Below are 18,394 nucleotides of genomic sequence, written 5' to 3'. Positions count from 1 at the left end.
CACCAGCCCGAGGCCACCAGCCACGAAGAACTTGGCGTATAAGCAGTCCGGGAGCGCCAGCAACTTGGACATGCCAGTAAGTATGAGCAATTCCATCATTTCCGATCCGGCAGTGAAGCCTGTTGTCATCTATGAGCAGACGACCTCAATGAAGGCGTTGGATTCAACATCTACACGCACAAGTATCGAGTCCATCAAAGCGAATGGTGCACAAGGGTACATAGAGTATCAGAGCCCTTCAGCTTCTTGTCAGCCATCCAGCAACGTTCACTTCTCTCAACCGTGGCTCAAATCAATGTCCAATGCCGCGAATGCTTCTGCTCGCGAACCTCAACTGCCCGAGCAGATATCAGAAAGTCCTCCTTTCGTGACAGAGATCGATACTCATTCCGCACGGCCCACGAGAAAAGCCAAAGCAATCGCAAGTGAGAGGAACACTATCCTCTTCCGACAAGCAAAAGCACCAGTCGCAGAGGATCATGCGAAGTCGGATCATCTCGACGACAGACATCCTACTCTAGAGCGGCAACCTAGTCGTGCACCACCCATTTCTATCAGCATTGACGATGATGAGTTTAGCGACATAGATGAAGGCGCTCTTGCAGACCTAGACAAAGTCGAAGAGCCAAGGCCTCAAACGCCACCAACACGAACTTACAAGCAGAACATCCGCGAAGTTGAGGAGGATGATGACTATGGAGGCGCGCTTCTTTCCGCGGCAGATCATGAGTTGCTAGGTAATGACATGATTTACACATCTGTGTGTGCTATCGTGATGTTGACTTTCTTTAGCCAAGTTGAAGGGTTCTGAAAATGCTATGCAGCCCATCGTTCGAAAGCCGTTTCAGCCAGCGATTCTAGATCGTTCGCCCATCTTCGGTGCCTCAAGTGCAGTGCTTTTACGCACATGTTTCAGGCTTGGCGAGGCACTGAACGTCGGTAGCCAAGCAGTGCGGAGCGGCAAGAGTGTTGTCATCGAACTTTATGCCCGCGTCACCAGCTCGAGACGGGATGGCAGGAAGCAGTACTTCGTTTTGAAGGACTTGTACCATGATAGGCCTCCCTTCTGCGACGCAACGTTCGAGCTTTGGGATCAGTCGTACCTATGGGACCTGGATAGCAGACCATTCCTCAGCGCTTCGGAAAACAGCAGCATTACCTGCCGCGCAATTGGCAAGATGAAGCGCGAAGCACAGAAATGGAGACTGGATATTGTGAGCATCTGGGCAGCCGACGCTTCTGACGTAGGATTTGCGGCTGGAGTTTCGACTGATGATGTGCACAATGAGCTCTAATGGTAACATCTCGCAAGACGCTAGCATTGTGCGAGCTGCGAACCGCCCATCGCTATACCTGCGCCGCTAGTGGTCGTTGCAAATTTTCGCTGTGCAGGACAGAGCATTACTATAGGCCATTTTTAAGACAGTCCATTCCTCGTCATGCTTCCACTAGATTCACTGAACTGCTCTTTGAGGATCCTGGGCACGCTTCGACCGGTAATGGTGCTCTGAGAGGCCAAAGGCCGTTTGCCGTTGGCATTTAATGTGCTGCTCGCAGGCCACAAAGGACTCTGTCCATCCAGCCTGCGACTTTTCGTCAGAGCTCGTCCGTATCCATCGTCTTCCGCTTCGCCAGTGGCATCAGCGTCCGAGATAGACGGCACATACTCATCTTCTTCGGCACCTGCAACCATGCCAGGCTGCGGTGGTGTTTCATACAAGACTTGCTGACCCTCGTGCATTGAGTCGGGATCTGACGCTTCATGACATGTCAGAGGGCCGCGGACGTTCCAAATGCTGCCATGCATAACCATGTCGTCCCCGAGACTGTTTTGATATGGCTCTCGCTGTGTGGGCTTGGGTTGTTGGGGGGCAACATTTTGTGTGACACGAGCCGGACGCATCGTATTCTTGATTTGAGAGCGCCATTTGGCAATTAGAGCACTGGCATCATAATTGACCTCATCTGCTCCAGACTGCAATTTTGAGGTCCTGAGCTCGCGCATCACAGGAGATGGTATTGGCACTGTGTTTGGCGGATGCGTGAGGAATTCCCGGGGTAGCTGACAACGAGAAAGTCGGTCGTATTCAGCTTCGAGGTGTCGAATACGTTGCTGAGCCTGCTCTGCCTCGGTTTTGTAACTCCTGTTCCGTTCCTGCGCTCGGGTATACGACCGGAGGATTTCTAATTGCCAGGCTGATGCTCGATCACTTTCGGACATAGCTTCCCAATGCTCCCAAGCTCCGCAAAGGTGCGTGTGGTGCCTGAACAGAACAGAGTCTGGTATATTTTCTGTTTTGCGGCGCAGAACAGAGCGCTCATTCAAGAAGCGAACCATTGTCTCCCACTGTCGCTTACCGGGCGGTGTAAGTGTCCATGACTCGGCGGACGGAAATGGGGTTGGACTAAACAATGTTGTCGGTGCTGGCAAGATGGCCAAGCACAGTCCTGGGAAAGAGAGAGAATAGAAGTCGAACTCGTCAAACAGAAGCTTGGGTTCCAGCTTCTTGCTAGCCGCCTCGACGCTCCCAAGGATCTCCCTCAGCGCCATTTCTGCAGCTCGACCCAGCTCCGCAGACTCTTGGAGCTTCCACATGCTTTCGCCCTCGTATTGCGGCCTTTCAATCCTGCTTCCTGTGTTATCGCGGCGCATTTGATGCACTCGCTGTGCCTGTCCGGGATGAAGTTCCCCGGAACTACGCGACGAAGCACGCGGCGGTAGGTTGTTAATTACACCGGTCGCCTGCCAGTTTGCTCTGTTGATGAACTTATGCGCATCATTGGTATCTTTCACGTTCACAGGGGAATTGACAGGGCTGTCGTCCTGGAGGACTGTGCCTGACGGTCTGCTAGGAGCGCTGTTTGATGTGCCGTGGCCGTGGCCGTGGCTCTCTTGCCTGGAAGGCCCTCCATTGCCGCTTACGTTGCCAGCTTTTGCACCTGTCCGTGGCTGCCGTCGGGTGATGCCACCGCGCAGTTTCTTGATCTCTTCTACATCGTGAATGCCATCTGGGGGCTTAGGATTCTTCGGCTTTATGTATAGATCGAGATGCCGCCCAAGACTGGATGATGTAAAAGCCTGGCCGCAGAATGGACAATTGCGATCTTTGGCTGCCTTGTTTGCACTTTGCGGCGCGGATAACGAATTCGGTGTAGAAGCGGAGGTCTCAGGATGGTCATTGGCATCTTCGTCCGCCATGAAGGTCGGCGTTCGCGGTCGCGTCTGCTGTTGAGATGCTTATAGCATTTAGTGGTGCGGTATAGTAAGCATGTTCCTAATCAACCTAACGTCCTCCAAGAGATCCTGCGATGTACGAGCAAGGCTGTGAACCTTCTGCCTCTCTGCGACAAAAATGCGACTCATATGCCCACTGCTCAGTCATCTCACGTGAACCAAGACCAGAAATCCTAGTCGATTGAAGCCGAAGGTACCGAAGCCGACGAGCACTCCAGGCAAGCTGCATACAGCTCCATCTGCAGCTCCAACATTCCCAACATTACCTCGCGCCTCTCCAATCGCACGACCACAACCGCGCATGCTCGAGCCCATTGCTGCAGGCGCAAAAGCAATGGGCATCTTCAAGGCCGCTTTCGCCGCAACTGGCTGGACCACGCTGGGCGCAACTGCTGGTTACGTTTTCTGGACGCGCAAGACCAACATTGTCGATGTGCCGCCGACCGATTATCTTTTCAACTCGACCTTCTACGCACGATACAATCCGAACAACGCCCCTGTAACGCAGGATTTGGCGGTGCGCAAAGTGCCATTGACACAGATAAAGCCTGAGCTGTTAGAGAAGGAAGGGAAGCTGGTGGAAGCATTCTGTGCTGGTGTTTGGTCTGGCCTCGGTAAGAGGACCTCATGATTTCGTACTGGTTACTATGCTAATCATGCTATGTACCGAAGGCTACGCCTACCAACGCCGCTTCCTCGAGAAGAAGTACCGAGCAGACCCAATCACTTCAGACCATCTTTGGGATACCAAGGACCTCAAGTCCAGCACCTACGAAGTCGGTACCAAGATTACAGACCACTTTGAAGTCATCTCCAAAACTCCCTCGAGCATAATCGTGCGGTGCGGCGACTCCCCAAGGTTACAGGATGTGCGAGCCTCCGATGGTCTGTTTGAAATGACGGCAGAGGTCAAGAAGGACGAAGGTGTTGCCGAGTTTGGTTTGAAGAGTATATTTTACAATGGCCTTGCACAGCCAGATCAAGAGAGCAAAGTGCCCCAGCAAGGTCCGATGAGCCCCTGGATACAGTGGCTTCATCAACAGTATGACAAAGTCTTGATGGAGACTGCGATATCGAATGTTTCGAAGTGAGCGCAATTATGAATCGGTCGAGGAATGATATGTATCCGAATCGACCATCTAGTCGAGGAAACGAGCGTCGTCGTCGTAATCGAAACTGAGATGGTGCTGGCGGCGAGAGAAATGGTCATCCGTTCGACGAAGCACCTCTTGACATGCTTCTCGGACTTTGCTTTTCATCACGGACGACAGTCGACTCCAAATATCTTCAGCCGCGTCGGTTATGTCGTCGATGAACATCTTCTCAGACCTTGCCTCGCTCACTGCTGGCTGGTCTGTGGCTTTACAGGACCCCTCAACCTCTGTCGACAGTGGCCGCCCATCAACCTCCGCCTGCTGCGAATAATTGGATTCTGTTGCGACACTGATGAAATCCAGTGGTAGGATCTCCATATCGTCCGTTTGCAGACGGTGCAATCTTCGAAGTGGAGCGGAATGTAGCAGGTAGGGTGAGATATGGGCATCCTTTTCTCTTTCGTCCGTTTCCGGCGACACTCTGTCTTTGCCTACGTTCATGCTCGTGACACAAAGAGAGATGCCGCTATCTTTATCAGCTGAGGAGATCAGTGCGCACAAAACAGCTTGTGCCATGTGCACGGCACGCGAGTCTTTGCAGAAGCGAGGAATGCTCATGCGCATATAGTTTCAGAACAGCCTCGGCATTGCGCGAAAGCTCTCTCATCTCCCAAGATCTACCGTTCTTGGTCGGCTGAGAATTGATATAGAGTAGACTATGAGAGTCTCATCACGGATGCTGACGAAGCTGTTGCTAATCGAAGCTAGGACGGACTCGCGTATGCAGCTAAGAAGCGCCGCACCACGAGGTTCCGCAGATGCAAGCTAGAATGCCACTTTCGAATACCAACATGCCAAGCCATGCCCACTCGTCCGCGAGAAAACAATGTCATTCTTGCGGACATGATACAGTATCAACGACCGCCCAGCCCCGCCCAGCCAACAAAGTCCGTGTTCACGGCGACAGACAGAAGCCAACACGGTTCGAAGCGAATTCGTTCGTGACGTAGGCGTTGTTTTTGGTGCAAAACTCAATTTGAGCTCCGATAGCGCTGAAAGGAGCGCCGTGAAGTGAAGCGGTACTGCATGCAGAGTAAGCTGCCGTTTCCTTTATAAGCCATTGAGAGGCGGCTTGCCGGGCAGAGCTCGCACCCTCACATCTGTGCAACTTCACTCCACCGACGAAGCTCTCTACTGCCGGAGAACTGCGACAGCAAACATGAACATAGAAGATGCGGACATCGTCTACGCGGAACGTGACGCAGACCCAGAGCGATTTCGCGACTATGGCAAGTTCTGCTTCACCTTACGCATACCAGATCGAATATTGACGCGTCGTGTAGATCCGAACCGTCAATTAGATGCCGCGTATGCTGACGCTCACGCACGCGAAGCATCTCGGAGAGCATCTCGGCAGCAATCGGGGAGGACTAATACGCAGCAGTCGAGACGTGAAGCAGTAGAAGAGGCAGACCGAGAGGGCTCTGTCAGCTCCGCGAGCACCTCATCCATCCCACATCGCAATACCCGCTATTCCACCTCCCATACACCGTCCGTGGCAACCAGGACGTCAACCAGAATCGAAGATGAATTCATGCATTACCTTGATCGACATCCCACAGCCATCCAACGCATTTCGGAGCATCGTCTACAACATTTGCAAACAGTCGGTTCGAGGAGAGCGCCAGCTGATGCGGGAATTGATCTGCCGAGCTTTGGAGGAAAGAAGCCGTATCCGCCGCCTTTGCCTGACAGAGAAGAGTATGTCGTCGAGTTCGATGGCCACGACGACCCTCGACACGCGATGAACTGGCCAACCAAGAAGAAGATGATCATCACATCGATTCTTATTTTCGATTCGTTGGCGGCCACGTTCGCATCTTCCATCTTCTCCCCGGCAGCCATGTATGTCGAGCGAGAATTCCACAAAGGCCGTGAGGTCGTCACGCTTGCAACATCTCTATGTGGGTTTCGAGAGCTGACGTAACTGCTTGAGCTGTAAGCTGACCTTGCGCCTCCAGTCGTCCTTGGTTATGCTGTTGGCCCCATGGTGTTCGCTCCAATGTCGGAGTAAGTGACTCTGCCTCCTCGATTGAGATATCATGGATGATTGACCTTGATCTTCAGGCTATACGGAAGAAGGCTTCCAGTTGTCTTTGCAGCGATCGCCTTTGGCATTTTCAACATTGGCGTTGCGGTGGCGAAAGACTACCAAACGCTCATCATCTGCCGTTTCTTTGGTGGATTCTTCGGTAGTGCTCCACTGGCAATCACTGCCGCTGTATTCGCAGACATGTATAGCAATCAGGTGAGGATTCAAAGTCGACCACATACCACGGCCATACTCATTTGTCGCATAGTATCGGGGTCTGGCTGTTTGCGCTTTCTCCGGAACTATCATCAACGGCCCGGTAAGAAGCCCTAGGCCTAGGCCTAGGCCTTCTCAAGCTGTGTGGACTTCCGGCTAACGTATGATGAAGCTCATGGCCCCATTCATTGGCGGATTCATCGCCAGCTCATATCTAGGCTGGAGATGGGTCGCGTACATTCCCGCTTTCATGGGCTTTGCCGCTGGGACGCTGGCTCTTTTCTTCCAAGATGAGACTTACGGCCCTGTCATCCTGGTCAGCAAAGCATCCGAACTTCGACGTTTGACACGGAATTGGGGCATCCACGCGAAGCAAGAAGAAGTCGAAGTCGATTTGAAAGAGCTCGCATCGAAGAACTTGATGAGGCCTCTTCGAATCCTATTTACGGAGCCAATCGTCCTCCTTATCACGATCTACATGAGCTTTTTGTACGGACTGCTTTATCTATCATTGACAGCATTCGGCATCGTTTTTGGGCAGATCCATGGCTTCGGACCCGGCGTTAATGGGCTACCTTACTTCGGAATGATTGTTGGGGTCTGCTTCGGTATAGCGCTTGTCTGTATCGATGTCCGTGGCTATAATAAGAAACTCAAGGCCAACAATAACATTCCGGTACCTGAATGGCGAGTGCCAATCATGATGCTAGGCACTGTGTCCTTCACGATTGGCTTATTCTGGTTCGGCTGGACTGGGTAAGTCGCTCGACCTGCTTTATATCCCCCAAGCTAATGACTTCTGATAGATATACTGCAAGCATACCGTGGATAGTCCCAACGCTTGCTGGTCTAGCACTGGGTTTCGGCATATTCACTGTCTTCTTACAGTGCCTGAACTACATCATCGATGCGTATCTGATGTTTGCAGCGTCTGCAATAGCGGCCAACACCATTATGCGTTCGATCTGTGGTGCGGTCTTTCCACTCTTTGCCTACTATATGTACGAGGGCATTGGCGTGAACTGGGGCATGACATTACTTGGCTGCTTATCGGCTCTCTTCATACCGATGCCTTTTGTTTTCTACTTCAAAGGCAAACAGATCCGCGCAAAGTCCAAGTTCGCACCGGCCCCAGATATTGAACACGACAAACGCCGCGACGAGGAGAGCAAAGGTGGTGGCGAAGGCGACGAGAGCGATGGAACCGCTGCCAAGGACACTAACGGGAATGCTAAGAAGGAGGCATGATCATGAATGCAGCCAGTATACACCAATCTTCTGAATAATATTCGAAGGTCCATCAAAGCCCTCCGACGAAAGTGGGGCATTCAGAATCCCTCAGCACATGAAAAGTCTCCGGAAACTCTGCGAATCCTTCCGGCACGCATACTGAAATCCAAGCGAAGAGCTATTATAAAACCGTGGCCCAATGTTCGCATACTGCTGCTCATTTTCGACAAATCTTGTGTATAAAGTCCGCAACCACAAACGAAACTAAAGCATTGCACAACGAGCATCCGATATGGGCAACATCGGAGACAGTGAGTCTGGCGCTGCAGCTCTTCTGAGCCATAGACTAATGATAATACGACAGCCAAGGGAGATGATTGGGAGGCGATGGCAAAGATCTACAAACAACTCACCGTCGGTGTCAGCCACAGGCCCATAGCGGTGATCCTCGAGAAAGTGAACGCACTGCAGCCATTTTCCGAAGCAACAAGTATTCACGATAATGGCTGCGGTCCAGGCGCGATCATCTCTCGAATCATCAAGGAATATCCAGTTCCCAGCTCAGCCACTCTCACAGCCAGTGACTTCTCGAGCCATATGATCGATCAACTCAAGCAGACAAAGGAGGAGGAAACGAAGGCAGATCCGAAAAGTGCTTGGTCACGGCTTGAGGTGTCGGTGCAAGATGCAATGGACTTGAACAGCATCCCTGACGAATCGCGATCACACGTCACCGCAGGCTGGGTCTACTTCATGACGGTTTGCATGCCCCACAAACAATTTGGTCTTCTAGTTTGCGACTGACCGAACGAAATCAGGCCGACCCCATGAAGTGCCTCACCGAGTCGTACCGTGTTCTGAAGCCCAACGGCGTTCTTGGCCTTTCTTCATGGAAGGACTCTCAATGGATGACGATCTCTAACAATGGCGTGACAGCAGTGCGTGCTGATGCCAAGACGATCGAAATCCCTAGGGAATGGAAGTCTGCAGAAGCCATTGCCGAAGAACTCAAAAAGGCGAAGTTTCGAGATATTGACTCTGTTGAAGTTCACGTCGACATGACCTGTGAGTTGACATCCGACAGAAGAAGGGCGTTTGTAACCTCACGACTCTTGCTGACCCCGTGAACTTCAGTCGACTCGCACGATGCACTGGTCGAGTTGCTCTCTGAAAAGATGCCACACATAAAGCAAACCACCAAAGATTGTAAGGAAATTTCTTCTCGCCCGTGGACGACATGCCCTCCTTCTCTTCGACTAGAAAAGAAACCGACGCTGACTCGGTCTGAATTTTTCAGGGTCCGAAAACGAAAAGAAACAGCTTAAGCAGATCTTTGGGGACATGATCAAAGAGGCTTCGCCAAGTGAGCCTGGAAGGATGACAGGTACTGCACTGGTTGCCGTTGGTCGCAAGTAGTTAGAGGTATTTCTATCAATACAGAGCTAGGGGTTCTTGCAACTTCGTCTGCCATCTGATCTGTCTGTCTGTAGTGCTAGGCCAACTCAGATCTGGCCCTCATTTATTCTATGCCAGAATTTGGCTGCTCTTATTCTCCAGTCTGAGGCCTGAAAGCTCGGGAAAATTTATTCTATGCAAGCTCGTCACTCAGCGCCCGAATTCTCTCGAGGATGAGGAGCAGTCGTAAATTTGGAAAGATTCTTAGGGTTAGGGTTAGAGGTGCTCTCTTCTCTGCCCTTGTAAAATCGCATTGGTCAGCCAGCGCTGGGCGACAAGACGTCTTCAGCCCTGACAAACTCTGGTCTGCAGCACTCAGCACAGCCTCCCTGACGCTTGCGGCTTATCGCGTTCGACATGAAGCGATATGCTCACCATTGCACAGCAGTGGACTTGCCCACGACTTTGCAACGTCGTGTCTTTGCTAGCCAACCATTTACATGGGTCTGACGCAAGGTGCATTCCTGCTGGCTGGCTGGCGTTTTCCGTGCCACCATTCCGGTGTCTTCGTACCTGGGAGCAGCTTTTTGGCAGTTCGTGAGCCATCCTCCGTTCGCGCAGCAGCCATGGCGATATCAGCGGCGTCTTTCATGGAACAGTCTAGTACTTGTGAGATCGTACCTGCTGAGGTATGTGGCAGTCGGATTTGCCGTCTGCCTCTGGCTGAGCCTGCATGCATCTTCACCGTTCAGCGCCCTCGACTCTCTTGTTTCCTTTCGCGCTATATTGATCTTCTATGAGATGATGGGACATTTGCGTAGTCCATCCTCAATGAGCCACAGAAGCAGTCGACGACGATGGAATTGCGCCTACCTGGCCTTGACCGTGATCACATTGGTGGCTTTGGTGGCCGTCATACCTCTGCCAAAAGATTATCGCGCTCCAAGGGACGCCTTTATCCACGACGTGACGGAGCACATAGCAATCCGGCCGACAGCGAATCTCGATGCATCGCAAATCGCCAAACCAGCATCCAAACATGCCTACGCGACTTTTCTGGCAAGCAGTGCCGGTGAGCGGGACGATGAGAACATCAGCGAGGACAAATATTTCGTAGCGACACGGATACTTGCCTATCAAACGCTATTCAATATGTCGCGCCATGCGCTCGGAGGACCATGGAACTTGTTGCGGTATAGCTGCACTATAATTAGTATAGAATTAGCTTCTTAGCGGTTTCCCACCTCTCTGCTAAAATGATACTACACCTACACCTCGTCGTCGCTATTTCTATAGTATATACCCCTCGAATGTGTTGTTAATGGCGCGTTTGCTAGACTATTAGCTTAATAAGATTAAGCGCCTCTTCGACGAGGGCGAGTTGTCTAATATTGCTATCTCCGAGCTACTAAACATCGCTAGGCGCAGTATCGACAAGATCTATAACAATTATCGCCTGTTTGGTATGTTCTATATTAAAGACCTCGCGAGGTTAGGTCGTCTACGGTCGCTATTGCTAATCTTTAAGGATATAGGTATCGCTAAGCGCGTACGGTCGCAATTTAACTAACCTACCCTGTTTGTATAGCGCATCTTCGAATTCCTTAACGACCGACCGTATACCTATTAAGATAAGGTAGTATAGTATCTGTACGACGAATACGACGTTATTATTAGCTAACCGACGGTGTCGCGAGTTTTGAAGAGGCGTAGGTAGACGAGGAAGAAGGCGATACGGTTTACGGCGGAACAGAACTAGGACCTTCGAGACAACTTTAAAATGAGGCAAATAGATATGCCGGCGCAGAAGGTAGTATATATAGACGAGAGCGCGTCTAATAAGCGCACCGGATAGCGGAAATATAGATACGGTCCTATTAACCGCCCTGTCTTCGAGGAAGGGTCGGCGGTAAGGTCAAAGCGATAGAGTGTCTTGCCTACTATCTCGGTTAATAGCTATCTCGACGGTACGATTATTTATTAAGGCTCTATAACCGCGGAGATCTTTAAGGCGTAGTTATAGTATACAGTACTGCCTTAAATAGAGCCTAGTATGTTCCTTGTTATAGACAACGCATTAATCTACCGCACTTAGCGTATAAAGGATATAGTCGCGGCGGCTAGAGTCTACCTTCGATACCTGCCTCCGTATTCGCTAGACTTCAACCCTATTAAGTTGTCCTTTAACGTACTTAAGGCATAGGTTAAGAAGCATATTAACGAGGCTAATTGCTTCGTAGACTTCGGCAAATTTATACGGTATACTATTAACTAACTAGACACTCAAACAATAGCAGGATCGTAGTTCTAGCGAGCAGGTTATCGCTAATATTAACAGTCACTCCCTTATAGTCTCACTTATTCCAACGATTGTCTCTAGCTTAGCAATACGGCTTCTTAACTCGTCTATCTCCTGTCTCATTCCTTCTATAATAGCACGCGCAGTATCAGTAGCTTGCTCCTTTATTATAGCTTCTATATACTATAGATCTGGCAATACTAGCTATAGTAATAAGCTTCTTAACTGAATAGCTGACGATAGTGATACAGTTGTCGGTAATACAGTAGTAGCATCTCGGATAAGGTCCTCTTCGTCTTCTTGACTATCGGCAATCTACGAGGAATTAGCAAAACCTACAAACACACCCAATCGGTATACCTCTAATGCGCTACCGGTAGCTATTGCGATGAAAGAGCTTGGAATTTAGTAGGTTCTGTGCCGTTTCTGTCGCTAGTATCACCTTAGGTTCATCGAAGGCGGCGCAGTTAGTATATTAATATATTCGTATCGCAATCGCGTATCGATCCGGAGAGTACAGCTTCGAAAGCCGGAATCTATACCTACCGACAGGGTACTACTACAACACCACTATAACACGTCTTTATTATTGCTTCGGTAGGATATAATACTATCGATACCGCTAAGAAACCTCCCGTTGTCCGTTTTAAAAAATATGCACCTCTAGTAAAGATATAGGCTCGCTAATGTATTAGAAATTCGCGACTACGAGCGCTTCCTCTATGCCGAGACTGCCGAAATTTCGGCTTCCGCTCGGCGTAGGAGCTTAGCGGGTCCGGACTTAAGAAGCTGATTTTAACTATACTAACACGATACTAGCGCAATACTACAACGCATTGCTTTTCATTACTACAAGTACAAAGAGGCGAGACTATATCTATCTAATGCTCCTCTAATTTATACTGTATAAAAATACGTGGTATTAGTAGACTAAGAAGCGACATTAGTTAAGCTGAATATCAGCTATTAAGCCGCCGACCTACAACCGGAAATCCTCGCTTCTCGCTTCTATACTAAAACAGCGCTTCTGCAGCGCTTCTGCGGCTAATTAACGAACAGACCATCGTCCGACTTATTAATACAAGTAAGTCGCTGCTTACGGACTTCCTTGCTAATATATCGCCCTACTACGGCGATAAATCGAGCGTGTTAGCCTTCCTTGAGTCTATAGCGGACCCAATCGCTCAATTTGACCCTTCTAAGCTGTTTAAGTGAGAAGTCGCCTTCCTCGTAGACACGCTTAATCTTAGCTATATCGGCGTGTCGCTTAGTCTAGCTGCTAGTTAACTCTTTACGCAACTAGCTGAAGAAGCCTATCAATTCTATGTCGGTAGTATAAGATTAATAGGAAGCGATTGAGCCGCTAACTGGACTTAATTGCGGCGGTGGACTAGAAGCCGGTAGACTAGAAGCCGGTAGATTGGACCTAGAAATGGCGCCTCTACGACCCTTGCTATTGGACTAGCTATAATAGTTGTGGATTACTACTAGGGTTAGCGTTATTAGTGCGACAGTACGTCTACCACTAGCTTGTTGTCTAAATGGATTAGACAACTGCTTGTCTCGTTGCTTCTACATCTTTAATACTAGTGCCGCTCTAGGGTCGTCGATTGTTAGCCTTCTAGCTGGATTGGCCTCTCGAGTCCCCTTAACCTATCTAGCGGCTATTTCCGGATAGATCTTGCAGTAGTCTTCTGCTCTGTCTAGACCGCTAAACTAGCACAATCTACCCTTGTTCGGGCAGTATCTGTTCTTACAGGGCCACCGCTAAGCAAGGGCGTATCGCAGGTCCGTTAGTAAGCTAGTAAGGTCGTCGCTATTGTCGTTAGGAGCCGCTTTATCTTCCGAGCGACCTTTAGCTAGCAGGGCAGCTAACTGTTGCTAAGTCGCTATATTCCGCGGTCTCTAAGAAGCCTGTTAAGTCCGCCGTAGTTATTGAGTTGCAGGCTCGTTAGGAACACTAGTTAGCTTAGCTATAACGGTTAGTTTGAACTCGAGGCGCAAGCCTGTCTTGCCTTAACTATTCTAGACAGCTAGCATAATGTATACGCGCTTAAAATTGAGGTCCGTTATGCTAGAGCTACGGTAGAAGTGTTTAGCCTTCACCTTGTCCGCAGAGGCTATTATAATAGCACTCTTAAGACTGAACATAAGCCGGTTGTTGCCTTTATCGCGCTAGTCGTTAAACTAGTAGTCTACGGCTTTATAAGGCGACTCGTAGCTTAACTCGCTTAGATAACACTCGCTTAGCAAGGCTTCCTTCTGCTTGTCCGCATATAGGTTCTACTACATAGTATATTTAAAGACCTCGACTTCTTCATTGTCGCTAGAAGCATAGTCTTCTTTATCTACGGTGTCTTAGCGCTAAGAAGTCGTTGAATTTAGCAACTCGTCGTTAGTATCTAGCTCTTCCGGACTATTACTTAATAGTAGTAGCTCTTTACGTCGTTGTCTCTTGGCGGCAGCGGCTTCAAGGGCTTCCTTCTTCTTCGTAGTAAGCTTATATAGTCGCTTCGAGGCTCTCGGTATACTAGCGTAGCAATAGAATAGACGAGAGGGTACTAAAATAGCTAGCTCTTAACCTTAAGGCTCACTAGGAGGTTGTAAATAGATGGAGGTAAGAAAGGCTTTCGCACCGGATCGCATTCTACACCTAATTTGTGTAGTGCGGTGGATACTCGGCAAAGATACAGATACGCGCTAATTTCCATCCCTCCGAGCGCATGGCGCGACTTATTGAATAGCATAATACATGCACCTGAGACGAGGACGCGCAACGAGATTCCATTTATTGTCCTAGTAAATGAAGGCGTTTCTGAGGCGAAAAGAGAGCGATTGCGTCGGGATGGCGCCATCATTTGGGAAGCCGACCCCGTTGATCCAAAGTGGATTAAGACGGAGGTCTCTACCTGGCAGGCTGTGCTCACGAAGCTCCGACTGTGGGAGCTCACGCAGTTTGAGCGAATTTGTTTTCTTGATGGCGATACCGTCCTCACAAGGAACATCGACGACGTCTTTGAGGATCCTGCGGTGAGCACCATGCAAACGGGCACCAAAGGGAGTGCTATACGCGAAGATGAAGCGCAGCAGCCTCGCCAATATGTCTTCGCAGGGGTGCCCGAGATGATGACGGTACATCACTATCCTCCATCCCAGGATGCACACGACTACCCCAATTTCAACTACCTCAACGCAGGTAAGATTGCTCCGACCGCAAGCACCTCGATCAGCTGTCATCTCACATCCTTTCATCAGGCTTCTTTGTGTTCGAGCCAAGTATGGAGCTCCTGGCATACTACATTTCGCTCACGGATACGCCCGGCCGATTCGAGCCTGAGCTGCCGGAACAAAATCTGCTCAACTACGCACACAGGCGCAATGGCAACATGCCGTGGATACAGCTGGACACAAAATGGAACATGCACTATCCGACTGTGCAAGACTTGGAAGGCGGAGTGGCCACTTTGCATGAAAAGTGGTGGGAGCCAGTAAGATACACACTACCAGCCAGACGTTGGCTATGAACACATGCTGATCCTAGGACTTCTGTTTGCAGATGTATGCGGATTTGAGACCGTATCTTGAAAGTTGGCGGTGGCGTATGGAAGGCTTCTACGAGGGACGGGATCTAACCATGACGAAGAGGGACTAAAAGTGACGGTGAATATGGCTTCTACGCTGGAAGGGTTGCTTCGTGGCGATTGCAAGGAGCTGAAGGATCGGCCGAGATCAGCTTCCATGATACCAGCATGTATAGGGATTGGCGAGGACATTTGCGTAGTTTTGTTCATAATATCTCTAGGTGTCTGTATTCTGGCAACGCGCTAATTCTCGGGTGGCGCATTCCGTAGAGATCTACAATTGAATGACGTTTTGTGTGCCCCGCTAAGACTATGAAATTCGTATACATTCGCGTTATAATTTTGGGAATTTCGAAATTACTACTACCTCGTTACCTCTGTTATCGCTATAATAGAGGATCTACTAGTTGTCGCTATACCTAATAGCAATAGCGATACGCTTAGCAATCTTAGCGTCCTTCGCGATAGGCTCTTCCTTATCGATAAGGATATACCGCTATCCTATACTAAATAGATTGTTGCTATTAAACTAATATCTAATATATATAGCTATACTCGTATAATAGTCCCTAAAGCAGACCGTAATAGCAGTATCGTTTCTAGGTCCTATTACAAGTATATTAAGGCTAAGCGGATAGAAGCGGCGGAAGCAAAGAAGAAGAAGGTCGAGGATACTATTTCTAGTCGCCTAAAGCTAGAATATACGCCCTTCGAGCCTTATAGGCTTAATCTTATTATATTACGGTACTACGATACTATCGATAGTAAGCCTACGAAGGTTCTTATCTAGCGTACCGATTATCGATAAAAACATACCTATATCTTGTAGTATAGCGACGCTCGGCGGACTAACGTATACCTAAAAGAGATAGGTTAAAAGAAGCTAGATAGATTACTACGGGTTAGTCGTACGAGAGACTTTTTAAAGGATAACTATAGTAATATTAGTAGCTACGCTATTTAGTATTAGACGTTGTATAACCTAGCAAGAAGCTTACCGTACTACAATCGAGATAAGCGCTATATTGTCCCTAGTAAAAGCGCTATTCTATAGCAAATTAAAGAAGCGAGAGAGCGTACAATTAAGCGTAGTTATTATTACTAGGTCTTCTAGGTATAGACGTCTAAAGGCCTTAAATAGGGCATTGTATATGCTACTAAGAAGGGCATTAAGCTGCTTAAGAGGTATAGCGAGTTCTTATCGTAAGACGCTACCTACGATACTAATAATGCTAGCTTCTTTCTCGTTAACTTATTCGTACGAGACGAGAACAACTTCTAATATCCTATCGCTTATATACTTCTCGAGAGCTAGTATACTATTGTTCTTGCGACTAGCTTCTAGCACTTGTCTTCGTAGGCCGATTATAAGAAGCCTAGTAGCTAGCACCTTAGATAGACGATTGTTAATAACTCTATAAGCGAACAAGCTGCCTTCTAGCTCGCTTTTAATAATAAAGTTATAGTCTATCTATACTAGCGATACGTTGTCGAGACTATTAGAAAGAAGTTTAGTATTAAGCGTAGGTATAAGAAGATATAATAGGCTCTATTTAGTACGCTGTATCTTATAGAAGACTATAACAAGGCTCTTTAATATATATAGCTTATAGAAGCCTCGCTGCTAGGTAGTTAGTAGGATCTATTAGCCGCCTACTTTAAACGAGAGTAGACTATCGAGTACGCCGAGCTCTAGTACGTATACGCTCGACGGGGCAATCTACGCGTTTTATAGGTAAATATAGCTGTTTCTTCCTAATCGCGTACTACGGTTAGAGCTAACTTTCCTTATAGACGCGTACTACTAGCTATATTAAAGGCTATTATGCCTATTTTAAGCGAGGCAACGAGACGACAATCTATAACTAGTTACTCGTAGGTGCCCTTATATACTCTCTAGATATTAACGACTACTAGTATAACAAAGCCGACGTTGCTAAAGCTTCTATACTACAATTGCTACTTTTCCGCTTCCTTAGATACTCGAGGCTTTAAGAATTACTATACTATCTATAGACAAAGATTAGCAAGCAGTATAAGATTGCACGTTTATAGTACAAGCGAGGTGCTATTACCTAGTCTCGTTTTAAACCTGCCCTTAACGAAGAGACACCTTCTAAGTGCCCCTACCTATTCTTCCTTAGTTAGTACTAGCCTTACTGCTATATACTGTTTAATAGCGAGTTTAAGGATAACTAGTTGTCTCGGAAGCAGGTAGACGAGTATATAGACCGCTAGAAGGCAATAGATAGTAGATAAGGCTTAAATAACGCCTCGACGGTCTATAAGGAGTAGTTTAATAGTAATTGTATACTAGTCGACGACCTAGCTACGGCAGAACTAGAAGGAGCTACTAGCAACAGCGTGTTAGAGCGCAATTACTATATTCTTCTTTATTACATTATCGACAACTTTAAGGAAGACTTCTACTACCTAGCGAGGGCCGCTTAGTTAATAGACAACCTCTTAAAAAAGGACTATAACGACTATATTTAGTATCTCTATAAGTACTATTCGAAGGTTGTTAGCGAGGCGATCTACTAACTATTAATAGACTAGTAGCTCGAGAAGGTAAAGTTAGATAACGACTTCTAATATTAAATTAACTAGACTCGCGATATCTTTATTAATAACGACGACGACGACGACGACGATATCGATAACTAGGTCCTTAGTATAATAGCTAATCTAGAAGACGCGACTTATATTAGTAAAACGCGGCTTAGTTAATAGGCGCCGCCGCTATCGTTCTTATTACAATTCTTCTTTCCGACTTAATATACTATACGTATATTAAACGACTTCTAATCTACCGCTAGTAGTAATAACGTATAGTATAGCGGCAATAGCGAGAGCGACTACTTACTAACTCGCTACCTAGCGGAAATACTACCTTCTATACCCTTCGTACCTACTACGCCGAGCCGTTTACGCTATTTAACTACTACCGCCGCTGCCGCCGATAGCGACCTTAGTTAGACTAAGAACCTTCTATAAAACATACTAATCCGACCGCCGCTAAACGTAGATATACAATAGTAGAATAGGTAGTTTAAGCTATACTATAATCTATAGATAGGCGCTATAGAGCGATATAAGATACTACTATAATAGGTAATAAATAAGGAGATTCTAGAAGAGTAGGTAGAGCGAGTGCGATAGTAGCGATACCGATAGTAAGGTAGATAGACAGCTAATTAAGGCAAGAGCGCGATAATAATACCTCTATTTTACTATACTATTAATAGCTTA

The 18,394-nt window shown here is 48.0% G+C and overlaps 6 protein-coding genes across 6 annotated transcripts; 5 read left to right on the top strand and 1 right to left on the bottom strand.

The window, feature by feature from the left end:
* Window positions 1-815: 815 nt before the first annotated feature.
* Window positions 816-1,295, top strand: MYCFIDRAFT_126117 (uncharacterized protein; the record flags this gene model as incomplete). Its single annotated transcript, XM_007923051.1, has 1 exon — window positions 816-1,295. A coding segment is annotated over one exon (480 nt), but the record flags the coding sequence as incomplete, so codon positions are not given.
* Window positions 1,296-1,347: 52 nt separating this feature from the next.
* Window positions 1,348-3,199, bottom strand: MYCFIDRAFT_169736 (uncharacterized protein; the record flags this gene model as incomplete). Its single annotated transcript, XM_007923050.1, has 2 exons — window positions 1,348-1,384; window positions 1,425-3,199. 2 exons carry the CDS (start codon window positions 3,197-3,199, stop codon window positions 1,348-1,350), a joined length of 1,812 nt encoding a protein of 603 aa, XP_007921241.1.
* Window positions 3,200-3,569: 370 nt separating this feature from the next.
* Window positions 3,570-4,326, top strand: MYCFIDRAFT_127278 (uncharacterized protein; the record flags this gene model as incomplete). Its single annotated transcript, XM_007923049.1, has 2 exons — window positions 3,570-3,849; window positions 3,908-4,326. 2 exons carry the CDS (start codon window positions 3,570-3,572, stop codon window positions 4,324-4,326), a joined length of 699 nt encoding a protein of 232 aa, XP_007921240.1.
* A 1,185-nt stretch (window positions 4,327-5,511) lies between these two features.
* Window positions 5,512-7,969, top strand: MYCFIDRAFT_48240 (uncharacterized protein). The gene is made up of 7 exons (XM_007921834.1): window positions 5,512-5,618; window positions 5,673-6,293; window positions 6,351-6,399; window positions 6,457-6,637; window positions 6,690-6,740; window positions 6,810-7,393; window positions 7,444-7,969. Exons 1-7 carry the CDS (start codon window positions 5,549-5,551, stop codon window positions 7,883-7,885), a joined length of 1,998 nt encoding a protein of 665 aa, XP_007920025.1. The 5' UTR covers window positions 5,512-5,548; the 3' UTR covers window positions 7,886-7,969.
* Window positions 7,970-8,105: 136 nt separating this feature from the next.
* On the top strand, window positions 8,106-9,865 carry MYCFIDRAFT_209679 (uncharacterized protein). Its single transcript, XM_007923048.1, has 5 exons — window positions 8,106-8,178; window positions 8,232-8,626; window positions 8,686-8,932; window positions 9,002-9,073; window positions 9,165-9,865. The coding sequence occupies exons 1-5, from the start codon at window positions 8,160-8,162 to the stop codon at window positions 9,281-9,283; spliced, it is 852 nt and encodes a 283-aa protein (XP_007921239.1). The 5' UTR covers window positions 8,106-8,159; the 3' UTR covers window positions 9,284-9,865.
* Window positions 9,866-10,093: 228 nt separating this feature from the next.
* Window positions 10,094-15,213, top strand: MYCFIDRAFT_25313 (glycosyltransferase family 8 protein; the record flags this gene model as incomplete). Its single annotated transcript, XM_007921498.1, has 4 exons — window positions 10,094-10,412; window positions 14,302-14,757; window positions 14,817-15,049; window positions 15,118-15,213. 4 exons carry the CDS (start codon window positions 10,094-10,096, stop codon window positions 15,211-15,213), a joined length of 1,104 nt encoding a protein of 367 aa, XP_007919689.1.
* Between the last annotated feature and the right edge of the window lie 3,181 nt (window positions 15,214-18,394).

Source organism: Pseudocercospora fijiensis (assembly GCF_000340215.1).
Source record: "Pseudocercospora fijiensis CIRAD86 unplaced genomic scaffold MYCFIscaffold_1, whole genome shotgun sequence".
NCBI classification, from domain to species: domain Eukaryota; kingdom Fungi; phylum Ascomycota; class Dothideomycetes; order Mycosphaerellales; family Mycosphaerellaceae; genus Pseudocercospora; species Pseudocercospora fijiensis.
This window is presented reverse-complemented; position numbering and strand designations above follow the sequence as displayed.

What these genes read in the sequence shown, in the direction of transcription:
- MYCFIDRAFT_48240 (XM_007921834.1), top strand. Translation starts at nt 5,549, where the DNA reads ATGAACATAGAAGATGCGGACATCGTCTACGCGGAACGTGACGCAGAC. An exon ending in GTGTTCGCTCCAATGTCGGA is followed by an intron (nt 6,400 to 6,456) that starts GTAAGTGACTCT and finishes CTTGATCTTCAG; the next exon opens with GCTATACGGAAGAAGGCTTC. An exon ending in CAGACATGTATAGCAATCAG is followed by an intron (nt 6,638 to 6,689) that starts GTGAGGATTCAA and finishes TTTGTCGCATAG; the next exon opens with TATCGGGGTCTGGCTGTTTG.
- MYCFIDRAFT_209679 (XM_007923048.1), top strand. An exon ending in GCTGGGTCTACTTCATGACG is followed by an intron (nt 8,627 to 8,685) that starts GTTTGCATGCCC and finishes GAACGAAATCAG; the next exon opens with GCCGACCCCATGAAGTGCCT. An exon ending in AGTTCACGTCGACATGACCT is followed by an intron (nt 8,933 to 9,001) that starts GTGAGTTGACAT and finishes CGTGAACTTCAG; the next exon opens with TCGACTCGCACGATGCACTG.